Source organism: Danio rerio, chromosome 22 (genome assembly GCF_052040795.2).
Source record: "Danio rerio strain M-AB ecotype USA chromosome 22, GRCz13ab, whole genome shotgun sequence".
Classification (NCBI taxonomy): Eukaryota; Metazoa; Chordata; class Actinopteri; order Cypriniformes; family Danionidae; genus Danio; species Danio rerio.
The window spans coordinates 9327908-9354606 of NC_141042.1; the positions used below are offsets into that span (position 1 = coordinate 9327908).

General features: G+C 36.9%; 2 protein-coding genes across 5 annotated transcripts in view; one reads left to right on the forward strand and one right to left on the reverse strand.

The window, feature by feature from the left end:
- LOC147838394 (uncharacterized) overlaps positions 1-26699 on the reverse strand; it is a 900722-nt gene that overhangs the window by 476074 nt on the left and 397949 nt on the right. The window lies entirely within an intron of this gene.
- Positions 1482-25488, forward strand: LOC147838406 (NACHT, LRR and PYD domains-containing protein 3). Of its 4 annotated transcripts, XM_087303334.1 has the most exons (20): positions 1482-1590; positions 1778-1823; positions 2895-3031; positions 3625-3732; positions 8332-8410; positions 9726-9921; positions 10000-11821; positions 11897-12067; positions 13800-13973; positions 14495-14665; positions 15789-15962; positions 16261-16431; positions 17122-17295; positions 19932-20102; positions 20742-20915; positions 21900-22073; positions 22466-22639; positions 23199-23372; positions 23971-24132; positions 24632-25488. In XM_087303334.1, the coding sequence occupies exons 3-20, from the start codon at positions 3009-3011 to the stop codon at positions 24675-24677; spliced, it is 4338 nt and encodes a 1445-aa protein (XP_087159460.1). In that variant the 5' UTR covers positions 1482-1590; positions 1778-1823; positions 2895-3008; the 3' UTR covers positions 24678-25488. The 4 variants fall into 4 exon arrangements, 3 of the variants coding, with proteins under 3 accessions (XP_087159460.1, XP_087159461.1, XP_087159462.1); XM_087303335.1 differs by lacking the exon at positions 1778-1823; XM_087303336.1 differs by lacking the exons at positions 11897-12067; positions 13800-13973; positions 14495-14665; positions 15789-15962.

Here is a 26699-nt window from a genome sequence, read left to right on the forward strand (position 1 = left end):
TATTCCTTACCTTTTGTAAATGTTTAAAATTGGGAATATTTCTGCAAAACACATTGTTTATTTTGATGTAAACTATTCATTTGTACTGTAAATATTTAAATGTTTAAGTATAATTTTGAGTGTTTATATGCATATTTATGTATATAAATAAATACATGTTTAAATGCATATGTCTGTCTGATTTTGTTCCTCTGTGGGTGCACCCCAGTAAAATTTCGCATAGGGCACCCTTTTGGCCAGCAGCAGCCCTGCTAATACCAGGTGTTTAATTAGCGACATGGCTTCAGCCAATGATGTAGCCGAAGTCGGCACATCAAGCAATGCCAGCACTGATGACTATCCATAGCCTTATCTGAAAGAAATGTTTTCATTTGCCGATATGCAGAATAGCTCTTACAGGATGCAGTGTCTACTTTGTTTGCCATAAACCACGAAAATAAGTGCTTTTAAGAATTTATCGTCAAATTTGAGAAAACACATTAAAGTAAGAGTCTATTTAATGTTAATTTAATGTGAATTTAATACAGTTACTGATATGGCAAAAAACCACTGCGACATGACATGATTGTAGCTTATTTTTTTGGTGCAACGTGAATAAATGTATCACTGAAATTTTGCATCAGGTGCATTTAGCTGTGAGTTTGTGATGTATTTTTCACTGAATTTATATGTAGTTTACTAAGTTGAAAAATAACACTGCTCCTCTTTGTTTAATTTTAATCCAGAGAAAACATCCTAATCAATTGAAAAACTACTCAAAATAAAAGTATTGCCCCCCTTTAAGACAGAAGATGAGGTGAATCACATGAAAGTCAGCTCTGAATTTTTTTTTACGTTTTACTTTTTTTTAATTGTATTTTTTTTAATTGTTTGTGGCTTTTTTGAACATTTGAGTTTGACTGAGACTTTTTTATTCTATTTTGTTCAACAATATAGAAATATTGAGGTGTTCAATTTAATTTATATAAAAGCAAATAAAACCTTTCTTGGTGTTCTTTGAGCCTACATTCAGTATGAGTAAAATACTCAAGTTCTTTTAAAATCGGATACTTTAATACTTTTACTCAAGTCTTATTCAAATTGGTGACTTGTAACTTGTAATGGAGTAAATTTTACAGTAAGGTAATACAGATACTGAAATTTAATGTAAATACTTTATCTTCAATGACCAAAAAAAAAAAAAACATTTGTAAATAACAATTAAGCGCTATTTAAGCGTCTTCTGAAATCCACATTTTTACACCATGTTTTTTTTTTACTATTTGTAATTATATAAAATTTAAATGACCTTAAATGATGTTAAATGTCCAGATAAAGGTGAATGGACAACATTGTTCAGTACAATCGGTCGTCGTACAGGAGAAGAGTAACATAAACAGGTATGTTGTGCTTTACAATGCTGTCCAGTTGAAGGCGCTAATGAACCAAAACTGATTTTATATATAGCCTACTTTTATATAAGATGAAACCAACCTAACGATACTATTGGCTTAATCAGCGAAGGATCTCAGGTGTGTTTGAGCAGAGTCGTAAAGTTGTTTCAAAGGTTTCTGGATGGTGTTTTTGCTGCACAAGACCGTCTGTAAGACAGTAAGTTAAGCTTTTAATACGCTTGAATAATCATACAGTGATCTTGTTTTGCTTAGACATTTTATTTAAATTAGTAATTTAAAGGTCGCGGAGGTACACAGTATCCAAGGAAAACATGAATGACTTAAACAAACCGTTTGTAGCGATATAATGCTAAATATTTATTTTCTCGTCTTGTTCTGCTCAGGCCCAAAACGCACTAGGACCAACCGGGAGCAACACAACAGTTCAAAGTACGGCTCAAAATAAACTTGTTTCACCGAACCACTAACAACACTTCAGAAAACATTTCTTTCATAAGTTATCTAAAAACAGTAACAACAGGCAGCATTACAGACATAACTAATTAACTAATTTTTAAATTTCGAATACATTTTCATATAAATTGTAGTATTTACTTGAATGTCAATATCATGCAAATAGTAACATTCATGGCAAAATCAATTAAAATGTTTCGAAACATTTGCTAAATTACAATTAAAAAGGCAAATTTTGTATCATACAACAAAACGATTTCAGTGAGGTATTGTAATCCACTTCAAAATCTTGTCATGGGAAAATGTGGACTTTGTATTGTACTTGCATAATTACATTAGTCTTTGAACTCTTCCACGGTCAGTGTCTTTATCACTTTACTGTATCACTATCTATCACGCTTCTTTCCCTATCTTTTACAGTTTTTGATCCATATTTTTCTAACAAAATAAGTTTCAATCTATCTCTTACTACAAATAATTAAAATAAAAGGTTTTATGTATTAACTATTTTGTAATGATTTTCATTATTCATTTTGTAGTACAACTTTCTATATTCCAAAATCAATATGGCAAAAAAATGAATAGAATTTGCAATTAGCCTGTTTTGATAAAGTTTTTTTTTTAACAGTTTTGAAATCAGTTTTTTATCATGCGAAAAAAAAAAAGTAAAAGCTGTATAGCTAGTATTTGAATGTGAAAAGTGTTCGGGAATTTGGAACAATTTGTTTATTGCATGCATTTTGTTAAAACGTAATACAATTATTCTCAGTTCACTCTGCATAGACTTCTGTTTGGCTGATTGTGTGATTTTTTTGAACTTGTGGCTTCAGTACTGCCCGAATAAATGCTTGTTAGTGGTTAAAAACAACTGTAATTAGCATACATGTAATAATAGCATTGTGTTGTGCTTTGATTGATTACAATGTTCATGTTAGTAGCTAAATAGCAATGTGTTTGTAACCTAATTAAGTTTTGTATAAGTTTGTATTTTGAAAAACTCTACATTTGTCTGTAGCTGTAATTATTTCCTTCTTTCTTCTCCTGAAGCATCATGATCTTCATCTCAGAGACTCATTGTCATGTTCAGTCCATGACAATCATCTGATTGTCTTCACAAAGATACCAGTGTTGAACTATTGGTCTGCAGAGGAGTGAGGAAAGATGAGTTACTCACAGAAACACAGGTGAGTCTGCAGCAGTTTTGTAATTGTGACTGAATCATTGAAATTTACTGAGGTTTCAGGCTTGTACTGTAGAAAATAAAACTCTTTTCATGAGCAGTGTTTTCTCTAACTTTTAATGTTAAATGTTATGTTTTAGATTGAGCCACAGGTTAAAGCAGCTTGAAATAGCTATTAACATAACACATTGTCAGAGCTAAATATGTTGATCATTTATCATAAATGTAAAGCTAAAAAAAATTAGGAACGTTATTGCTGCATTCACCCCACAGTTACAGACATTTATTACTAAAATATGGTAGAAATTAGTATATATATATATATATATATATATATATATATATATATATATATATATATATATATATATATATATATATATATATATATATATATACAGTAAAAGTTAATGAGATTTGTTTGTTTGTTTTTCTTAGATTAAGAAATTAAGATTTCACTTAACAGGTCTGATCTGTTCATCGGGTTTTAGAGAGAGAAATATCATTGTATTGTTAAATTGTCATTTCCACCCTAAATCTCATCTTAAGGTCTGAAGTACCACCTGTAGTCACTTTTCTCTTTTTTTGTGTCATCAGTGTAAGATCAGGTTCGTGTGTATCCAGCTCTGTGTCTGTGAAGAGTGATGATTCAAAACAAGGAGGTCTCCCAAATTTCAGTAGAGAAACTCTGTCACCTACCACAAGGTATTTCTCAATAAAATGTTCGTTAACAAATATTTAAAACAAAGATGCCTGTAACACAACAGGACCTGCTCCCTTTTGATATATAATTGTAAAAATTCCGTAATAGTAAAAATTCCATCATAACCTATTATTGACCGTCATTTAATTAGCATATTTTCTAATCGCTTTTTTTCATTTAAATTTTTAAAATGAACTTGCATGACGAGCATATAGGCTAAATTGTTCATTTATGTACTCCGCCATTGCCGGTCCCAAGCCCGGATGAAAAAGGAGGAGGGTTGAGCGTGGGGTTAGCAACCCAACCTTATAAAACCTCAAATGCTACAGAAACGTCAAAAAGAGAAACAGAGATTAACTTCCTGGAAGATGAAGGGCCTCCGACAACACGGAAACTCATGACGCTAGATGATAAAAGCCGAAAGGAAGCCATCGAGCCGAATACCTTTCTTTCGACCAGTAGAACGCTCATAGGCTCATGGAATGTCAGGACCATGTGTGAGACAGGCAAGACGGCTCAGGTAGCTGCCGAGATGAAAAAGAACAACCTGATGATCCTGGGCATCAGTGAAACCAGGTGGACACAAGTTGGACAGGGGAACCTGACGACAGGAGAGTTGTTGCTGTATTCTGGGCATGAAAATAGAAACGCAACCCATACGCAGGGAGTTGGCCTCATGTTGTCCAAACAAGCACAGAGAGCACTGATTGGATGGGAAGCACACGGCCCTAGGATAATCACAGCATCATTCAGAACCAAACACAAAAACATAAAACTCAATGTCATCCAGGGTTACGCTCCAACCTTAGACTCTGATGAAGAAGACAAAGACCAGTTCTATAACAGATTTTAGAAAATAGTAGAGAAATTTCGAGCCAGAGACATCGTCCTCCTTATGGGAGACTTCAACGCGAAGATTGGGCCCGATAACACAGGATATGAACAAGTCATTTGGGACCCACGGGCTGGGAGTGATGAACGCTAATGGAGAGAGATTTGCGGAAATGTGTGCACAAACTGGTCATTGGAGGCAGCATCTTCCCTCATAAGCGGATCCACAAAAGCACCTGGGTATCACCAGACAGCCTGACAGAGAACCAGTTTGACCACATCTGCATTAGCAAGAGGTTCAGAAGATCCCTCCAGGACGTTATAGTTAGAAGAGGAGCAGATGTGGCTTCGGACCACCATCTATTAGTCGCCAGCATGCAGCTGAAGTTGAAGAAGAACTGGAAGGAACCAACACAGGGTAGAGAGAAGTATGACGTCAGCCGCCTAAAGGTCCTCAGCGTCAGGGAAGAGTTTGGACTTCAGTTGAAGAACAGTTTTGGGGTGCTGCAAGAACTGCAGAAGGAAGAGGGAGGAAGTAGTGTGCAGGTCAGTTGGCAAGCCGTAAAAGAGACACTAAGAACAACCTGTCAAGAAGTGGTCGGAACAAAGAAACACCATCATAAAGAGTGGATTACAGCTGTGACCCTAGAAAAGATAGAAGAGAGGAAACGAAAGAAGGCAGCAGTCAACAACAGCAGGACTAGAGCAGCAAAAGCTAAGGCCCAAGAGGAATATGCGGAAGCTCATAGAGCGGTTAAAAAGAGTGTTAGGAAGGACAAGAAAGACTATATAGACGGGCTGGCTGCTGAAGCAGAGCAGGCAGTATATAAAGGCAACATGAAGGAGTTGTATAACACGGCTAAAAAATTATCTGGAAGCTACAGCAGGCCAGAACGACCCGTCAAAGACAAGGAGGGAAGGGCTATCATAGGAGTAGAGCGGCAGATTAATAGATGGTCTGAACATTTTGAGGAGCTTTTGAATAGACCAGTACCACCAAACCCGTCAGACATCAATCCAGCCAATGAAGATCTCCTCATTAACTGCGAAAAGCCAACCAGAGAGGAGATCAGGAAGGCTATTATCTTGTTGAAAAACGGGAAGGCAGCTGGACCAGACAACATACCAGCGGAAGCTTTGAAAGTAGAACTGGATGCATCGGTGGAGATGCTGTATCCCCTTTTTGAAAAGACCTGGGAGGAGGAAGAAATACCGACTGATTGGAAGGAGGGTTATTTAATTAAGCTTCCAAAAAAGGGGGATCATATTAACTGCAACAACTACAGAGGCATCACACTAGTCTCAGTGCCAGCCAAGGTTTTCAACAGGATCCTCCTAGAGCGGATGAAGGACATCGTCGATCAACAATTACGAGACGAGCAAGCAGGTTTCCGGCAGAACCGATCATGCACGGACCAGATCGCAACGCTGCGCATCATAGTCGAGCAGTCATTGGAGTGGAAAACACCTTTGTACATCAACTTTGTCGACTATGAGAAGGCCTTTGACAGTGTGGATCGGGAGACCCTGTGGAAGCTCCTCCGGCACTACGGCATCCCAGCCAAGTTGGTTAATCTGATCAAGAGCTCATATGAGGGAATAAGCTGCAGAGTGATCCACCAAGGACAGCTAACAAACAGCTTCCAAGTGAAGACAGGATTACGACAGGGCTGCTTATTATTCCCGTTCCTATTCCTCATTGTTATCGACTGGATCATGAAGACATCCACCAGTGAACGCAGGAATAGAATCCAGTGGACCCTGTGGAATCATTTGGAAGACTTAGACTTTGCCAACGATCTCGCACTTCTCTCCCACAACCAACAGCAGATGCAGGAGAAGACCATTGTGTTAGCAGCCACATCATCACAAGTCGGACTCAACATACACACAGAAAAGTCTAAGATTCTTAAAATCAACACCAGCTGCAACAATCCAGTAACCCTGAATGGAAGCTCTCTGGAGGAAGTACAGTCCTTTGCCTACCTAGGCAGCATCATCAATCAGCAGGGTGGAACTGATAAAGACATTAAGGCAAGAATCGGCAAAGCAAGAGCTGCTTTCATCCAGCTTAAGAACATTTGGGCTTCGAGAGAACTTACCATGACCACGAAGATCTGCCTGTTTAACTCTAATGTGAAATCAGTATTGTTTTACGGGGCAGAGACCTGGAGGATAACCAAAGCTTCCACCCGAAAGATCCAAACATTCATCAACACCTGTCTCAGAAAGATTCTGCACATTCGCAGGCCTGACACGATCAGTAACACCGACCTATGGAGAAGGACCTGTCAACCTCCGATAGAAACAAAAATCTGGAAGCGAAGATGGGGTTGGATACGGAACACCCTTCGCAAACCACCAACTAGCATCACCAGACAGGCTCTCAGATGGAACCCCCAAGGGAAGCGGGAGAGAGGCCGTCCAAGAAACACCTGGCGACGTGACCTCGACGCAGACATCACAAGGATGGGTTACACCTGGGGACAAGTAGAAAGAATAGCCCAGGACAGGAACCTCTGGAGATATACCTTTGGCGGCCCATGCCCCGGAAGGGGTGGAGGGCATAAGTAAGTAAGTAAGTATTTGACAAACTAACAAAAACTCCTATCTGCCTTAACTCATATCTTCCTCCTGTGTCAACCTGAACTGGGTGCTTGCCTGAGCGTAATCAAGTGCATCAAGGGAGACTAATGCAGAGGCAATTATTATTAAATTCTGTGTCTTTGCCTCGGAAAGTCGACTTCTCCTGACAGTTTTAATTTTGTTCTGGCGGCTGAAGCACTGAAGACAAGAATTACTAGCACCACTTCAGCCAGCATTTTATAGTTAGGAAACATTTCTCCTAAGGAAGTGATCAGAAATTTGCTGGATTCTCTGAATGTGGAATTTACAGATCCTGCAAGCACTCGTTTCACCGGGAAAACAACTGCAGCATGAGCTCCTTCTGCACCTGCGTTCGGTAGTGCTCAGCTCAAAATGCACTCCAAAGCACCTGTCCTCCTTGCTGCCACTTGGTTGGCCCGTAACTGCTGTCGGCGACTGAGGATTTTTGTCTGTTTGTTCTTCATCGTCCACTGCATCACTTCCTATTTTTCACCTTTATTATTAATATCACAACTATCTGGCTATACAAAGAAACTTCTCACACATGCTGTGACATTTTTGCAACTACACAGCGATGACAAAAGGAGAAAAAACAAGGAAAATTGCGATCAGCTGGACAGGAGTATCAATTACACTTAGCAACAAATTACAATATATTCCCCTCAGCATAATCTGTCAAAATGATGGATCACCTTCTGATTTTTCCGTCACTGGTGAAAAAAATCTGTCAATGACGGAAAATATTCGGTTAACGCAACCTCTGAGATATGTGTATATATATATATATATATATATATATATATATATATATATATATATATATATATATATATATATATTTTTTTTTTTTTTTTTTTTTTTTTTTTTGGATACCTTAACTAGACAAACACACGCTACTGCTGACTGGTCGTAAGTGCTTTTTCAGGCTTGGTTCGACACGGGTCAAAGTGACCTTTTTTTTATATAACTGTAACAGGGCATAAAGTAAATATGAAAAGAAGTCACGTTTATCTTTAATGTAACACTTAAAGAACTTTGGTTTCTTGCTAGATCAAAAACATGAACGGTTTTAACATGAACAAAACAAACATGAACAAAAACATGAACGGTTATGTATTTTTTATGTGCATGGAAATGTAGCAATTAATTTTATTTGCTTACAGTGTTCAAAATGAGACTTCAGACTCAGACATCCAGAAAGAACACAAGAATTTTAAAGACAATCTTCAGGGGATCTTCCAGGTATATTAAGACAACCACAAGTGTTTATTATTTGTCTTATAGTCAACAAACAATGTGCAAATGTTAGGTTTTGGGAATCAGTGGCTTTATTCACACACGCATAACAACTTTCGGTTTGCTATTGTGCATATGGGGCGTTTCGAGGAATTCCTGAGAGCTCTTAACTGTGAAACAGATTTATGACCATCTCAGATTCTGTCAGACTCACCAAAAACTTTCTCATCTCGACATTCAGCCTGACTCATTTTCTTGAGTACCAATGTGAAGAGTTTTATCTGTGATGGTTTAAAATTTAAGGTATTTAAATTTTGTTGAAATTATTTGTTAACTATTTGTTTCGTATTTCTTAACTGTGGACCTTTTACCAAAACCACCCAAAGTCATTTGCTATTGTTTCAAATGCACAATTAAAATGTCATGCTTTTGTTGGCATAGTGGTTAAGTGTACCGACATATAAAACTAAGGTGCTCATGGCAACTGAAATTCCCGAATCGAGGTCCTTTCCCAGTCCTTCACCTCTCTTTGCTCCCCATGTATTCCTGTCTCCACTCCACTGTCATATCTAATAAAGGTGAAAAAACATAAATAATATTAAAAAAAAATCATGCTTTTGAAGTAATATTAAACTGTGATTAGTTGGAAACTACAATTGAATAATATAACTAAACATCAGAGTATGCTTGTTTTGATTATGATTTAATTATCTATTAAATATATATATATATATATATATATATATATATATATATATATATATATATATATATATATATATATATATATATATGGTCTATTAAAATATTTAATTTATTAAACATGAATTTCTCTGGGGTGGCAGCTCAGTGCTCAGCTCAGCAAGAAGGTCGCTGGTTTGAGCCTCGGCTGGGTCAGTTGGCATTTCTGTGTGAAGTTTGCATGTTCTCCCTGTGTTCGAGTGGGTTTCCTCTGGGTGCTCCGGTTTCCCTCACCGTCCAAACACAAGTGGAGTAGATGAATTGGATGAACTAAATTGGCCATAGTATATGAGTGTGTATGGGTGTTTAACAGTACTGGGTTGCAGCTAAAAGGGCATTCGCTGTGTAAAACATATGCTGAAACAGTTGTTGGTTCATTCCGCTGTGGCCACCTCTGAAATAGAGACTAAGCCGAAGTAGAATGAATGAATGAATTACTCTGAAAATAACTACACACATGTTAAGGTATATACTATTTTTAGTAGTAGAAGTGTTTTTTTTTTTTTTACATGTCCATTTAGATATATGTAGAGGTTATTAATTTGGTTAAGTTTTATTTGTTTTTCTTGTTGGTTTGTAGGATCTTGAGAACCAAATAATGAAGTTTCTGAAGAATGAGCTAGAAAAGTTTAAGAAAATATTATATGAAAAAAACACACAGTACTTTGTAAAGGACTTTAATGAGAACAGATGCAGAATAAAAGAAGCAGCTCTTGATCTCACACTTTACTTCCTGAGAGAAATGAAGCAAGGTGATGCTGCAGATACTCTAAAAGGTGAGAGACTGTCAGATTATCACTTATAAATATAAGAAAACAAACACAGTTATGTCAGTTTTTTGTTCCTGTGTTTAGATGAGCTGATCCTAATTCATCAGCTGAAATGTGCCTTAAAGAGGAAGTATCAGTGTGTGTTTGAAGGAATTACAAAGCAAGGAGACTCCACACTCCTGAAGAACATCTACACAGATCTCTATATCACTCAGGGTGGCAGTGAACAGGTCAATACTGAACATGAGGTCAGACAGATTGAAGTTGCTTCCAGACGTCATGAAGCTCAAGAGATACAGGTTGAATGCAGACATTTGTTTGAAGAATCTGAACAAGACAAGCAGATCAGAACTGTCCTGACAAAAGGAGTCGCTGGCATCGGGAAATCAGTCTCTGTGCAAAAGTTTGTTCTGGATTGGGCTGAAGGAAAAGAAAATCAGGAGATCAGCTTCATATTTCCTCTTCCATTCAGAGAGATGAACTTAAAGGAGAAAGAAAAACTCAGTTTGATGGAGCTTATAACTCAGTTTTTCCCAGAGACAGAAGAACTGAACCTTACAAGAAGGAATCGATTCAAAGTCCTGTTCATCCTTGATGGATTGGATGAATGTCGTCTTCCTCTGAACTTTGCTGGTAATGAGACGTGTCGTGATGTTTCGTCACCAGCCTCTCTGGATGTTCTCCTGACGAACCTCATCAAGGGAAATCTGCTTCCTTCTGCTCTTATCTGGATCACCAGCAGACCAGCAGCTGCCAGTAAGATTCCTCCTGACTGTGTCGAGCGGCTGACAGAGATACGAGGATTCAATGATGCACAAAAGGAGGAGTACTTCAGAAAAAGATTCACAGATGAGAATCAGGCCAAAGAAATCATTGATCATGTTAAACAATCAAAGAGTCTCTTCATCATGTGCCACATCCCAGTCTTCTGCTGGATTTCAGCCACTGTTCTCCTGAACATTTTACAGGAGAAGAGAAATAATGGTGTTAAAAACAATCAGGCTGATGACGCCTCCAAAACACTGCAGGAATCAAACACTGAAGACACTCCCAAGACTCTGACACAGATGTACACACACTTTCTGCACTTTCAGATCCAGCAAAGCAGACGAAAGTATGATGGAGAATACACACCAGATGTGTCCTGGGATAAAGACGCCATCCTTTCACTGGGGAAACTGGCATTTCATCAGCTGCTAAACAACAACCTGATCTTTTATGACACAGACCTGGAAGCCTGTGGTATTGACGTTCATAAGGCCTCAGTTTACTCAGGCATGTGTACCCAGATCTTTAAGGAGGAAACAGGGATTGTTGTTGGTACCATGTACTGCTTTGTTCACTTGAGCGTTCAAGAGTTTATTGCAGCCCTTTATGCACATCTAATTCTGGACAGCAACAACAAAAGTGTGTTTAATCAAGACTCAAGAAACAGAAATGAGTCCATGATTGATTTGCTGAAGACTGCAGTGGACAAGACACTTGAGAGTCACAATGGACACCTGGACCTTTTCCTTCGCTTTCTCCTTGGTCTGTCTCTTCAGTCCAATCGGCAGCTCTTACGAGGTCTGTTGACACAGGGAGATGACAATGATCAGAGCAAAGAGGAAATAGTTCAGTATATTAAGCAAAAGTTTGAAGCAAATCTTTCTCCAGAGAGATCCATCAATCTGTTCTACTGTCTGAATGAACTGAACGACCAAACTCTGGTGAAAGAGATTCAGACTCACCTTAGCAAAGGAAGTCTCTCATCTGCTGATCTTTCACCTGCCCAGTGGTCTGCTCTGGCCTTTGTGTTGTTGACATCAGATGAGGAGATGGAGGAGTTTGAGCTTCAGAAATTCAAGAAATCAGACGAGTGTCTCATCAGACTATCAGCAGTCATCAAAACCTGCAAAAGAGCTCTGTAAGTCTGTCAATATAAGTGAAATTGTTTTGTATTTCTTTCACCTAATTATGTTGTTGTGTTTTTCTCTTGTAGGTTAAATGATTGTAAGTTAACAGACAAAAGCTGTTCAACTCTGTCTGCAGTTCTCAGATCAGAAAACAGTCTGAAAGAGCTGAACATGAGCAATAATAATCTGCAGGATTCAGGAGTGAAGCTGCTCTGCGCTGGACTGAAGAATATTCAGTGCGAGTTAGAAAAACTGAGGTAAATTGTGTAATAATTGACAAACTTTGATTTAAATCTCTAATATTCTTAAATGATTTTGCAGTATGTACTGTTTTATATAGCAGTACATTAAAATATTAGTAAAGCAGGAGCATTTTTCTGAAATATGCTGAGCAAAATCAACCAAATGTTGCACAGTTTTGTGGAGTTTGCATTTTTTAAAATTGCCATAGATTTCCCAGATACTTTAGACTGTCTGGACACTGTTCAAATTCCCACCACACCAGTATTTGCGAAGTCTAGTGTGCAAAGTCTCAAAATTGTTAGGTTAATGCGCGCTTCTCATCTGGTGTGTGCTCTGTGTAATATATAACATTAATAAATATGCATACAAAGTTTGTTTGAGTAGACCACGTCAGTTGTATCACTCGCTAAACTTCTACATTTTGTATTCTATAAATGATATTGTATATGCATCCTGTTGTTATGTGCGTAGCCCTTTCTCTCTCGCACATACACACACATACAGTAAGCCTGCATGCTCTGCATCATGTCTAGCAACGTGTTCAAATAAGTGTCAAACAACAAAGATGGATTCTATTGAAACAGTTGGTTTCATTTTAAAATGTGATACAGCAGCTTTTGGAGTAAAGTGTAGTTTCTCTCCGTTTCTTTCAGTATTTTCATTTTATATAAATCACAGAAATCAGTGTTTCTCGTGGTCAAAAAAATAATAATTCAATGGTGTATATTTTCACTGCAAAAAAATAAATAAATGAAATGCCACAAAATTTGCTACTAATTTAGAAAAAACTTGCCATATAATCATTAATTTTAGTCTCAAAAAATCAGATTTTTTTTTCTGTGAAATCCTGGAGGCACTGTCTAATGATGGGACATTATTAAAAGTGTCACAACTTAGATCTTTAAAAGTGACTAGCATAAGAACATCTGCTTCCTCAACTGAATGTAACTTTGTCTTTTTATTCTTGACCTAGAAAACTGCAGTATTACTTGAGGATTTAAAACTGTAGAATAAAACTAGACGAGAACTAAAAGGTTACAAGTAGCAGATAATCAACAGTTTAAAATAGGTTAAAGGATTTTAATGCATGAAGCAAAAGGCAAATTAACCACCCAACATTAAGCGCATTTAGAATTGCATCAAACCATTGATTACATTTAACTCTGATTTCAACTGTTCAAGACAAATTGAATTGCTCTGCACCACAATATTTACACATTTTTGTCAGTTATGAGACTTCTTCTTCCACACTTTGGATCAGTCACAGACAGAGAGAGATTGACACCGGCATATTCAATAGCTGAGAGTAACATGTGTTATCTACCTCATTCCAATTATTTTAATCATGTTTGCAGCTGGTTTATCTGCATAAGCTAGCTAGTGAAGCATGTGTCAGTGTCTTCGAGATTACACTGATGAATGAAGTCTGACAACCATCACTAGGTTACTATGGTTACTGCTAATGTTTGAGTGAAGTGCATTTATTTTGAACTGATCAAAACTGACTGAATCTACCTGTGCATTAAATGATCTTATTGCACACTTTTCTGCCAATTTAACAGACCATAGAGTTAACAAAGTGTATTAAAAGTTGTATGCTGTATTCTCATTGCTGCATCACTCGCAAGCTCTATTTCTTGCTTTAATTTTATTTTTAGCCTCAGTAATTGTGATCTAACAAAATTTTTATTAATTTTATTAACTTTTATTTTTGATTATTAAAATTTATTTATCACTTTCCTCTAGTCTTTCAGACTGCAGTATCAGTGAAGAAGGTTATAAAGCTCTGGCTTCAGCTCTGAGATCAAACCCTTCACACCTGATAGAGCTGGATCTCAGAGGAAATGATCCTGGACAATCAGGAGTGAAGGAGCTCACTGAGTTACTGCAGGATCCACACTGTACACTGAAGACACTGAGGTGAGAGAGAGGGAAATAATAAAGTTACATGTGGGATATCAAACAGAATTTTATTTTAGGTTTACGCAAAATTGTGATACAATAAATAGTTTAATGCAGCAGAAGCTTGAATCAGTTTGTGTTTGATAAAGAAGGGCAAGTTTTTATCATGTTAACATTAATTAACACCAATGGTTATTTTCACAAGTTTTATTTTTTTATTATTTTAAATGTTCATTGCTCACTGTCTCTGAACACACACAGACAAATTTAAGTCTTTAAAAGTTGCTTGTAGTGCACTTTTGTTTGTATAGCAAGAACATTTGAAAATAAATAGACCACTTTTGAATCCTTTGTTTAATTTTTGGATATAAGAATTTGATTAATTGAAAGTTTTTTTTTTTTTTTTTTTGCATTGTCCAGCACTAGTTTTGATGTTTCTATTGTACGGATGATACATTGTAAACATAATCAGTAGATGTGCTGGTGTTCTGATATAAAATGTATCGATCTCACTATTCTTTGATTCTCTCTGTTTGCAGGTTTTTGAGTTCTGCTGCTGATGAAGCCTGTAAGTTTGTGACTGGAGTTATGGATGAAAACCCGTTACTCCTGAAAGTACTGAATCTTAGTGATCGTGAACTAGGAGACACACGAGTGAATCAACTCTCTGCTCTATTGCAGGATAAACACTGTCAGATCAACACACTCGTGTGAGTATTGCACATTTAACTAAACTTTTATTAGTAATCTTACTGTATTGGATTACATTTCCTGACTTTGATTATTTTTGTTTTTCACTGCATTAGCCACAACAAATTAAAATATTCGGTATCCTGACAGTTTAATCATTTCCTAAACAAACACAAAAAAAGAACAGAAACTAAACAGAACTTTTCATAACTTTGAAGTGATGTTTGCTTTTCAACATCCTCAAATGTCCTGATCAGTGCAGCACTGAATTAAATGAATGTTCTTTTCCAAAACTTGTCTCAATGTTTTCTGCTGGGAAAAATATCTGAGGCTAAATGAGCAATAACATACAAATATCAGTGCTATATGACTTTATTTCAGCACTGCTGGGATTTGTCCATAGGCATGAGGCTGCAGATAAACAGAGTAGTGCTGATTCTCATGTGATATTGCATTTATACAACAGAAGTCCTGAAACATTTTCCTCCAAAACATCAAAGATGAGTAGATGGAGACGTATACATTCATTTGCTCCAATCCAGCACAGAACTGTTTGATCTGGAATGAGAAAGTTGTGAGGTGAAATGAAACTAAAGTTTTGTCCCTTGATGGAATGCGAGCTGTTAAATTTCTTTTATTAGATGTTAATTCATAAGTTACTTTTAATCTACCTCTGGTTGATGTTTTTTTTTTTCTTGTAAAACTGGAAACACTTAAATGTCATTGTTAATTTCCACTTTTGCACTTGTTTTTGATGCATTTGTAAATGAAAAATGCTTTTTATTTTTTTAATGGTTGATTTCTGTTTGTGCATCTTTATTGAAATAAAATGTTGTTATTACCAGTATTTTTGGACCTTGAACCACTGCTCTAGATAGTACAGTAGAATTACTCTATACAGTAGGAAAACATGCCACTGAACTGTTAACAGGCATATTTAAAATGAACACATTTACAGAGCTTATAAAGTTTGCATAAACTAAGAGGTACAAGTTATTTATTTATTTTTTTTAATGTACAGATTTACAAAATATTCAAGTTTATGGGAACTATAGATGATGGCAGAATGTTATGCATACTTTAGGCTTCAATAAGATTATCATCACAGATCTCTGTCATTGTTTTTTCTCTTTCTGGCTTCAGTCTGAGTCATTGCAGTATTACAGAGAAACAGTGTGTGATCCTGACTTCAGCTCTGAAATCAAACCCATCACACCTGAGAGAACTGAACCTCAGTAAGAATCAAATAAGAAACACAGGAGTGAATCTCTTATGTGATGTACTGAAGGATTCACAGTGTAAACTGAAGACACTGAGGTGAGAAACATTTACAATCATTAAAATCACTTCAGCAGTTTAAATCAAGACGCGTTATTCTCAATATTTTACGATGAATCTTAGTTCACATATGTGATTGTGCAGTGCTTTTAACTTGAGAATTTATGATCTGATAAAAATAAATGATCTGTTTTCCTCTGTTGATGTGACTTTCTGCTGTCTCTTTTTCTTTCTTCATTGTTCTCTGACAGATGAAGGTTGTTCTCCTGTGATTCATAGATGAAATTATGCTGTATTTGTTCCACCTAATTCTGTGGTTGTATTTTTTCTCTTGTAGGTTAAATGATTGTAACTTAACGGACAGAAGCTGTTCAACTCTAGCTGCTGTTCTCAGATCAGAAAACAGTCTGAAAGAGCTGAACATGAGCAATAACAATCTGCAGGATTCAGGAGTGAAGCTGCTCTGTGCTGGACTGAAGAATATTCTGTGCGAGTTAGAAATACTGAGGTAAATTCTGTGATAATTGACACATTTTAAAAATGTGAGCTCAAACTAAACCGAATACATGTTATATTCTTAATGTATTTACAGTAAGTATTGATTTATATGGTGATATATTTAAAGAATAGTAGGGCAGGATCTTTGTTCAGAAATCTGTAATCAACAGACTGCCGTGCATTAACCATTCAACATGAAATAAATGCGATTTGCCAGGTTATAGACGAGATAATACTAGTTTTGCTCTGCAGCATGATATTTAACTGAATTTTTTGTAAGTTTTAACTTCACATTTGGATCAGTCACAGACAGACAGACAGACAGAAAGAGTAAGAGTGTGAGAGTGAAATTGTGTGTCCATGTAATAACACTGGCATATCCAATAGCTCATAGTAACATGTGTTATGTGCCTTTTTCCAAATTTTTTAAGCATATTTGCAATCTGGTTTATTTCCATAAGCTGTCTAGTAAAGCATCTGTCAATTTCTTTGTGACTACACTGCTGAATGGAGTCTCTTATTGGTTGTATTTATCATTAGCTGTATTCTCGTTGCTGCTTTAATCATCAGCTCTGCCTGTTTCAGTATGGTTCAGTTGTGAATCTTAAGTGTTGTTGTTTATTTGCAGAATCACTAAGTATAATCTAGCATCGTTTTTAATTTGATTAAACTTCACTTAATATTAGCTCCTTTCCTCTAGTCTTTCAGACTGCAGTATCAGTGAAGAAGGTTATAAAGCTCTGGCTTCAGCTCTGAGATCAAACCCTTCACACCTGATAGAGCTGGATCTCAGAGGAAATGATCCTGGACAATCAGGAGTGAAGGAGCTCACTGAGTTACTGCAGGATCCACACTGTACACTGAAGACACTGAGGTGAGAGAAAGGAAAATAATAAGTAAGATGTGGGATATCAAAACAAAATTTTAGTTTCACAAAATCTTGTGATAAAATAAATGTTCTAACACAGCAGAAGTTTTAAAGATCAGTTTGTGTTTTGATTAGGACTGAACGTTTTATCATGTTACCATATTTAGTTAAAGCAGACAATTATTTTATCACCTGTTAATGCAGTTTTATTTTGTATTATTATCATCTTAAAGGGCACATAGTTTAGTTTAGCCAGTTTAGGTTCAGTTCAAAACACAATTCAGATGTTTTTATTTTAATGTGTTATAATGTGTCATTTTGGGGGGGTGTACACAGCTTGCTGTTTTAGAAGTGTGTTGCTTCACATGAAAATTAGTTTCAACTTGCCGCCCAATGTAACAAGGGGGCGGAGCCAAGAGCTCACCCGCTCTGTGTCTGCAACAGGCAGGCAGACAGAGAGAGCCAACATGAGTGAGGGGATCAACATTCAGCTGACTCGGGCACAGACCAAGCAGAGAGTACACAATCATTTGTGTCTTTGCATAGTTTTACAGCCAACTGTGTGCTAGTTTAAAGTGCAGAGCTTGTACACCGAGACTAATAACCTGTAACGTTTCAAAGAAAGTCAGAGAAGATCCAAATGCAAGTGTACAAGTTTATTGTATAAGACAAATAGTGCCAGGCTAGAAGGACGCAGAACACAAGGCAGGAAACAGAACGGGGAAACCAGATCCAGATAACTCCTCAGGGCCTGAGTACAGACACACAAACATGAGTGATAGTAACGAACTGGCACAGACAAAAAAAAGAGTCGCCCAGATATAGGCACCATGATGAGCCTCAGCTGGCGAACTAATCAGACCAACTGAGTGTCGTCATAACACGTGAGCCTAACAAATCCACATGGACAACCAAAACAAAACAAACCCACGTGATCAAACATACACTCCAGAGAAGCGCACAAACCTGCAACCGTGACATAACCACGCACACTGAATTAACTTTGACTGAGACACCAGAGCCGCGACACGGCACACTCAGACATGCACATTCACATGTTATGTAAAATGAAACTATTCAGGTGGTGCGGCAGAAACATGAAGTGTCCCGAATCGTGGCTGGGCGCCGCAGACAGCCACCGACTTGAAGCGCCGGTGTGTGTACCCTGATAGAAACCTATGTTTAGAATTCTAAAATGCATGGTGCTGCGTGGCGTGACGGCGCTTCTGGTGTGTGACCTGCAGGCAAGTTTATTATTTTATTTCCAATGGAGAGATGCGCATACGAGGTAACGCGCAGGCACTTTACAGCTGCACCTAATTAAGATCACAGGGAGCTTCTGTGAACGCAAGAAATGCGAACAGCTGAAGATTAAGTTAGACACAATGAAAAGTAAACATGTTTGCAAACCTACCTAAAGGTACAAATAATTCCGATTAGAGCGATCATGTGGAGAATATTGATCTTGTGTTGAGCACAATGAGCCTTACATCTAAAAATAGAGCAAAGGTGTTCCTTTAGTGATATCGCTTTGACTTACACTGAAAATGGCGGACGTGAATCAACAAACTGAGGATAGGGCGGGGGGACCGCACTCCTACATCAAGTTGCGGTCGGTCTGAAAACCGCTCCAATTGGTCCACCGTTTTTATGTTGTTAAATTGAAAAAAAAAGGACTGTGTGTGTTTATATCACCCCAACATGATGGTCTATACACTATACCTACACACATTCATTCATTCATTCATTTTCTTGTCGGTTTAGTCCCTTTATTAATCCAGGCTTGCCACAGCGGAATGAACCGCCAACTTATCCAGCAAGTTTTTACGCAGCCGATGCCCTTCCAGCCGCAACCCATCTACTGACTATGGACAATTTAGCCTACCCAATTCACCTGCACCGCATGTCTTTGGACTGTGGGGGAAACCGGAGTACCCGGAGGAAACCCACGCGAACGCAGGGAGAACATGCAAACTCCACACAGAAACGCCAACTGAGCTGAGAGTCGAACCAGTGACCTTTTTGCTGTGAGGCGAACGTGCTACCCACTGCGCCACTGCGTCGCCTTCCTACACACGTCTGTTCAAACAGCTTGAAAAGTAGATTTTTCACCATAGGTGCCCTTTAAAGGTTCATTGCTCACTGGCTCTAAACACACACAGCCAAATGTTTCGTTAAAAGTTGATTTTAGTGCACTTCTATTCATATTCCAAGAACCTTTAAAATTATTACACTACTTTTTAATTCATTGTTAAATTTTGCATAAAACAATACAATTTAACAGAAAAGTCATGTGATTTAATCATGATTAACAGTTTAAATCATTGCCTTGTAGGGTTGGGCTGATAGACAATGCCATCAAAACAAGTGATAATCTCCCAGAAATCGCGCGTCTCCCTCCCAGTCCTCAAATAAGTCCCGCACTCTTCTCACCCCCGGATCCCTCCTCGCTCTTTAGACACTTCGCGAGACTCCATCGCGATGTTTCACATTAGATCAACCTTCCCCAACCCTATTGCCCAGCACTAGTTTTGATACTTTTGCTGCATCGATGATAAATTGTAAACACAGTCAGTAGATGTGCTGGTGTTCTGCTCTATCATAAATAGATCTGACTCCTGTTCGATCATCTCTGTCTGCAGGTTTTTGAGTCCTGCTGCTGACGAAGCCTGTCAATTTGTGACTGGAATTGTGGGTAAAAACCCGTTACTCCAAAACCACCTGATTCTAAGGGATTGTGAACTAGGAGACACACGAGTGAATCAACTGTCTGCTCTACTGCAAGACAAACACTGCAAATTCAGCACACTCAAGTGAGTATTACACATTTAGCTAAACTTTCAATGGTAATCTTACAGTAGTGGATAATATTTCTGTGTCAATCACAACAAATTAAAACATTTGAAATCCTGACAGTTCATCATTTCCTGAAAAAACAGGCAAGAAAACACTCTAAATGACAACAGATCATTTACAAATCTGGAAGAAATGTGCCACATTTTGTCATAGTTGTATGTTGGTTTTTAGAAGGTTTTGTTGTTTGTGAGAACCGAAATGTGCATAGCATTTACTTTCATGTCTGTTTTTCATTAAAAAATTCAAATATATTTTTAGCACAGCATGTAAAATGTAAACTGTAATAGTATCATCCTCAAATGTCCTGATCGGTGCAGCACTGAATCAAATGAACATCCTTTTACAAAACTTGTCAGAATGTTTTCTGCTGAAGGAAACAATTAAGAAAAACATTTATTTATTTGTCCTCCGGTGTGATTGAACACTAATCTAAGACTAAATGAACAATATTACACAATTATAGTGCTGTGTGGCTTTTTTATCTGGCCATAGATATGGTGTATGTATGTGCATCTTTGTTGAACTTGTGTTTGTCATTACAGATCACGTTTACCATCACAGACCTCAGTCATTGTCTTTTCTCTTTCTGTCTTCAGTCTGTGTGATTGCAGTATTACAGAGGAACAGTGTGAGATCCTGACTTCAGCTCTGAAATCAAACCCATCACACCTGAGAGAACTGAACCTCAGTGAGAATAATCTAGGAGACTCTGCAGTGAAAAACCTCAGTGATTTACTGATGAAGCCACAATTCAAGCTGGAGATACTAGAGTTAGTGTCATTATACTGTACAGCAGATACTGAGAGATTAAAGATTATTTATTCTTAGACAACATAAATCAAAGCATTTATAAACTACACATTCTTGCTGTTTATTTGTTTATGTTTTCATTATTTGCAATCATAAAATCAGAAGTATTTTATTTTTATGTTGGATTGTAGCTGGCAAGTAATGTGTTTTACTTAAAATAATACTCAAAAAACAGGAAATTCTAGACTTGGGTTATAGCTTATTTCCTCAAATCCTGCTCTCTTGGTTTGCTCTATTATATTATGTTTTCATGATTTTGCTGATCTATTAGTGATTTATGTCACGAGAAGACAAGGAGACCCAATTGCAAGTAACCGTTTATTTGGATAAACACAAGAGCTGGTAGATTGAAGGCTGGTGGTAACAGGTGAGTGACACAAAGGATCAGACAGACACAAAAACAGAGCTAGAGCAGGTAACAGATGCGAGCAGCCGTCAACAGAGAAGATCAAAGTCCAATGAAGTCATCAACAGAGAGGATCAAAACTCCATAGGCAAAACTGATCAGCTCACTCACCACCAGCGATTCAACATCGAGAGCCTGACAGGACACAGAACACCGTGAGAACAACAAACTGACAAAGTGAGACAGGAACGCTGAACATTTATAGACTCAGTAAATGCGCTAAACCTGTGGTGCGCTGATTATCAGCTGAGCGGTGCTAAGCGACGGCATGAGCCAGAGACAGTGATCACGGGACAGCCCAGCTGATGACATGTAAACACAACTGACAGACATGCGACTCCCACACAGCGACAAGTGCAGCCACTCCAAGACATACATGCCCCACGCGCACACATAAACAATCACACATAGGCAGACACATCTTAGAAGAGCAGACAGATCCACAATCGTGACATTATACCTTTAACAGTTCTGTATTTTACTCACACATGAACCTAATGTAGTTTTATGTCATTGTCTTTTCTCTTTCTGTCTTCAGTCTGTGGAGATGCAGTATTACAGAGGAACAATGTGAGATCCTGACTTCAGCTCTGAAATCAAACCCATCACACCTGAGAGAACTGAACCTCGGCTGGAATAATCTAGGGGACTCTGCAGTAAAAAACCTCAGTGATTTACTGATGAAGCCACAATTCAAGCTGGAGATACTACAGTTAGTGTCATTATACTGTACAGCAGATACTGAGAGATTAAAGATGATTTATTCTCAGACAACATAAATCAAAGCATTTATAAACTACAAAATTCTTCCTGTTTATTTGTGTATGTTTTCATTATTTGCAATCATAAAATCAAAAGTATTTTTTTTATGTTATAGTGTAGCTGCCAAGTAATGTGTTTTTAAAAAAACTTACAAAACAGGAAACTCTAGACTTGGATTATAGCTTATGTACTCAAATCCTGCTCTCTTGGTTTGCTCTATTATATTATGTTTTCATGATTTTGCTGCTCTATTAGCGATTATACCTTTACCAGTTTTGTATTTTAATCGCACACGAACCTAATGTAGTTTTATGTCATTGTCTTTTCTCTTTCTGTCTTCAGTCTGCGTTATTGCAGTATTACAGAGAAACAGTGTGTGATCCTGACTTCAGCTCTGAAATCAAACTCATCACACCTGAGTGAACTGCACCTCAGCAGGAATAAACTAGGAGACTCTGCAGTGAAAAACCTCAGTGATTTACTGATGAAGCCACAATTCAAGCTGGAGAAACTACAGTTAGTATCATTATACTGTACAGCAGATACTGAGAGATTAATAGGTTTAATTATATTAAGGTAACAAGAACAGTCAGTCACATCATTTATAAACTTTCTTGCTATAAAATGATTCCAAATGCTTAAATATGAAAAGCTTTCACTGCAAAACCAGAATAAAAGTAAAAACAGACTAAAACAGAGTAATTAAGATTATTTTGACAGATCTACATTTAGACTGGACTGGAACAGTGTTATTGCACTTTATATTAATTAGAATAAAATAATATAAAAATATGTGGTAATACGGTTTAATTCTCTAAAAAAAAAAAAAAACGTTATATTTAAATGACTGACAATCATAAAATCATTAAGCTTTTTATGTTGGTGTGTAGCTGGCAAAATAAATGTTCTTCACTACAAAGAACTCTAGACTTGCTTAATAACTCGTGTCCTCAAACACTGCACTCTTGGACTGTTCATTCATATTACATTTCCATGACTTTAGTGACTGCATGTTTAACTCACACATGAACTTAATGTGGATCTCAGTGATTGTCTTTTCTCTTTCTGTCTTCAGTCTGAGTCATTGCAGTATTACAGAGGAACAGTGTGAGATCCTGACTTCAGCTCTGAAATTAAACCCATCACACCTGAGAGAACTGAACCTCAGTAAGAATCAAATAAGAAACACAGGAGTGAATCTCTTATGTGACGTACTGAAGGATTCACACTGTAAACTGGAGACACTGAGGTGAGAAACATTTACTCAATTAAACAGTTTAAATCAAAACACTTCATATTTTCTCTTTTATATCTCACAGTGAATTTCAGCTTTTATAATATTTTACAAATTTCTTCATTTTTCTAATGATCCTGAATCAGATGAGTGTTTAGTGCTGATGTTGTCTTTATATACATTCAGAAGAGTGTATACCAGATAATAATTTTAATTTCAATGTTTATGCTAAATAAAACACTATGTGAATATGTGCTTTAGCAATGAAGTAACCCAAATAATAATAATAATAATAATAATAATAAATAAATAACAACCACAACAGCAGTAGATCTTTCCTCATTGTTGATGGCTGTCAAACTCAGAAACCAAGATATAAAATAAACTGATGTTAGCAGTAAATAATAGTAGCAGCAGCAGCTATAACACTAGTACTGGTTTAAGAGATCACTGATGTCCAATATCTGACTAGAATTGACAATTTCTAAATGTAATTGAAAACCTGTGGAGCAGCATGAGCTCTGCAGGACTGAGACTCTCCACAAATGACTCGCTTGTTAAACCTGTGATGAAATGAAAAATGATTTCTTCCTTTCTATTTGTCTTTTTCTAGACTGTGTGGCTGTGGCATCTCAGATACTTCATCTTTAACTCAGTGTTTGATGAACACAAAAGTTCTGCAGTTTTTAAAAGAGCTTGATCTGAGATTCAATCACATTGGAGACTCAAAGCAGAAGCTCATTGATGTGATGCGAGACTCAAACTGTAAACTGATGTGAGTAAACAGCACTGATAGTAAAGATCTTCATTTTCCTCTGAGATGTGAACAAATCTTTCAGATGAGTCTGAGAGGAAATGATCAAATCATCATCAAGCTTTATTTGATGAGCACAGAGTGTGCAGTGTCTGCAATAGATGAAGAGAAAGGAGGAAAGAGCAGAAGAGCTGCGAGTCAGAGCTTTATCCAGCAACAGCTGCTTTATTAAAATAACATTAATCACAGAAAGTGTTCAGACATCAGCTTGTGTTTCTCTGCAGTCACAGGCTTAAACACATGAACACCATTACTGCTTTAAATTTATTCGATTTAAAACACAATTGGTGTTTTAGAAATACAGTATCTGTGCAGGAGAATATTAAGTTAATAATTGTTCTGATTACAGGAATTTATTATGAATTTGTTTACCAAAAAGGCAGTTATTGAGATGTAGTAGTAATGAATCTGTACTGTTTCACTGAACATTGACTGTTTTCTCTTCTGGTTTCACCTTCAGAATAGAGGATCAGCGGCCTGATGACTCGAGATGCTGTATATCATAGTCAGCTTTGAAGATGAGAGGATCAGTGAACATCAGTTGAGGATCCACAGGAGAGTCTCAATACTGTGGTAAAATGTAGAATTAGAATGTGATGATAAATGTTAAATCAGGAGAAGAGACTCAGAATGACAAGCAAATAATGCAGTGTGTAAGAATTGAAATATTACAAATATTTTTGATGTCTTTGACAATTCAAAACATGAGCTGAAAACAGAGACTGTTGGCTCCACAACCCAGCAGGTGGGAATGCGGGAAAAACCAGTTCCTGCTACATTTACATCTGAACCTGCTGAAACTCGACTTCACCCACCCCAACTCACACATGGTCATTTCAAAGTCTGAATGTTCTAAATCAACCAAAGTGACTTTATCTATCATGTTTCATATCATTTGAAATGTCTCAGTGTGATTGGTACAATGGTCTCATTCTCTCAGAAATAGACATAATCAAAACAATAATTATATAACTTCAGGCATCTTTTGAACCACTGTGAAAGGTGTGACTTTTCCACAGGCAGCACTAAATGCAAATGCCTTTTGTTATGCACACACCCACTTCCTTAAGGGAATTCTTGGATTACTTAAGGTAAGGTTTGAGAAAGGCTCAGCACGATTCTGCTTACCCAAATCAGCCCGTAACATGGAGCTTATGCTCTATGTTATGTATATTTTGAAGTCAGGTATGCATCTTTTCATCTTGGATTTGTCTTTGATAATTTGATGTTTTGTATTGATCGTTTATGAATTGACTGATTGAATTGGCATAATACACTTACCTGACTAATAAATTGTTATGTTTTGAATGATTCAAACCTTGTGTTATTGTCACTGGTAAATGTTGTTGTCCATAGCACTACAAGCCACTGTACAGGTTAGTAACAGACTAATAAATGTTAGACAGAGCAGCGTGGCACGCTATACAATGTTGTTAGAGATCCGACTAACAAATTGGCATTATTTCATGTATACTTGGACTGTAAAAGGCCAACTATGGGTTTTCTATTTAGAACAACAAAATATTGTTGAAACCAATCTAAATGTAGGTATTTAGGCCTTCATCTACAAACTTATAATCCTGTACGATTAATATTAAAATACTTTGTCTGATTTAGTAGATAGCAGATCTATGGGGACCGCAAAAAAAATCTCCTAAATTGAGTTAAGTAGAGTTCTGCCTTTTTAGGAGAGTGGTTAATCGCCTCCGTTTAATGACCAAAACTGACAAGCTTGTATTAACAGATTGTATACCCAGCCGGTGCAAGACTCGAGATGTTATAGGAATCTGAGTAAATGAGATTAAGGTATTTTAACAAATCAAAAGAATATTCAATCATAATCTAAAATAATGTGAAAGGAAACAAAATAATCTTATCAATGTTTTATAATTGGAGTCAGATAAAACGAGGATAAATATATTAATGTTCTAATTCTAAACCACCTCATACTAAAATTGGAGTCAGATATGAGTTAAGTTTAATATAAATCAACATTGTGTACTGGAAAGACCGAACATGCAGTGTGTGTTAGAAACATGATATCGAATCTATTTTCATTACACTATTTTTAATTATTAATATACATTTTTAAGTACAATACTTAAATGTTTCAAAAGTAGAAGAACGATAAATTTCTATTTAAAAGTAGGTGCTCTTAAATTTCATTTTTAGCATATCTTTATTACTGTATTATATTTTATATTCTGCTTGCTATACGTGTCTGTTGCTGATGCAGAAATATTCAGCATATTGTGTTTGTTCTGTTGGAAAAAGGAATATTTGTTTTCTTTTTTTTTCTTCTTTTCATTAAAAAATTGTATTTGTATTGCTTAAGGTGAAACATTAACCAAACTTGTTCTCTTGAGTGTGATATGCCTTGCATACAAATGAAGCTGATATTAATGCAAAAGCCTGATTGTCCAAAATTAACTTAAGCTCTGCAGCTTAACTTCTTGTGAGCAGAGATGTGTTGAAACTAAACACAGAATTTGTGCAGAAATTTTATGCTTTTCACATTGTGCAGAGAA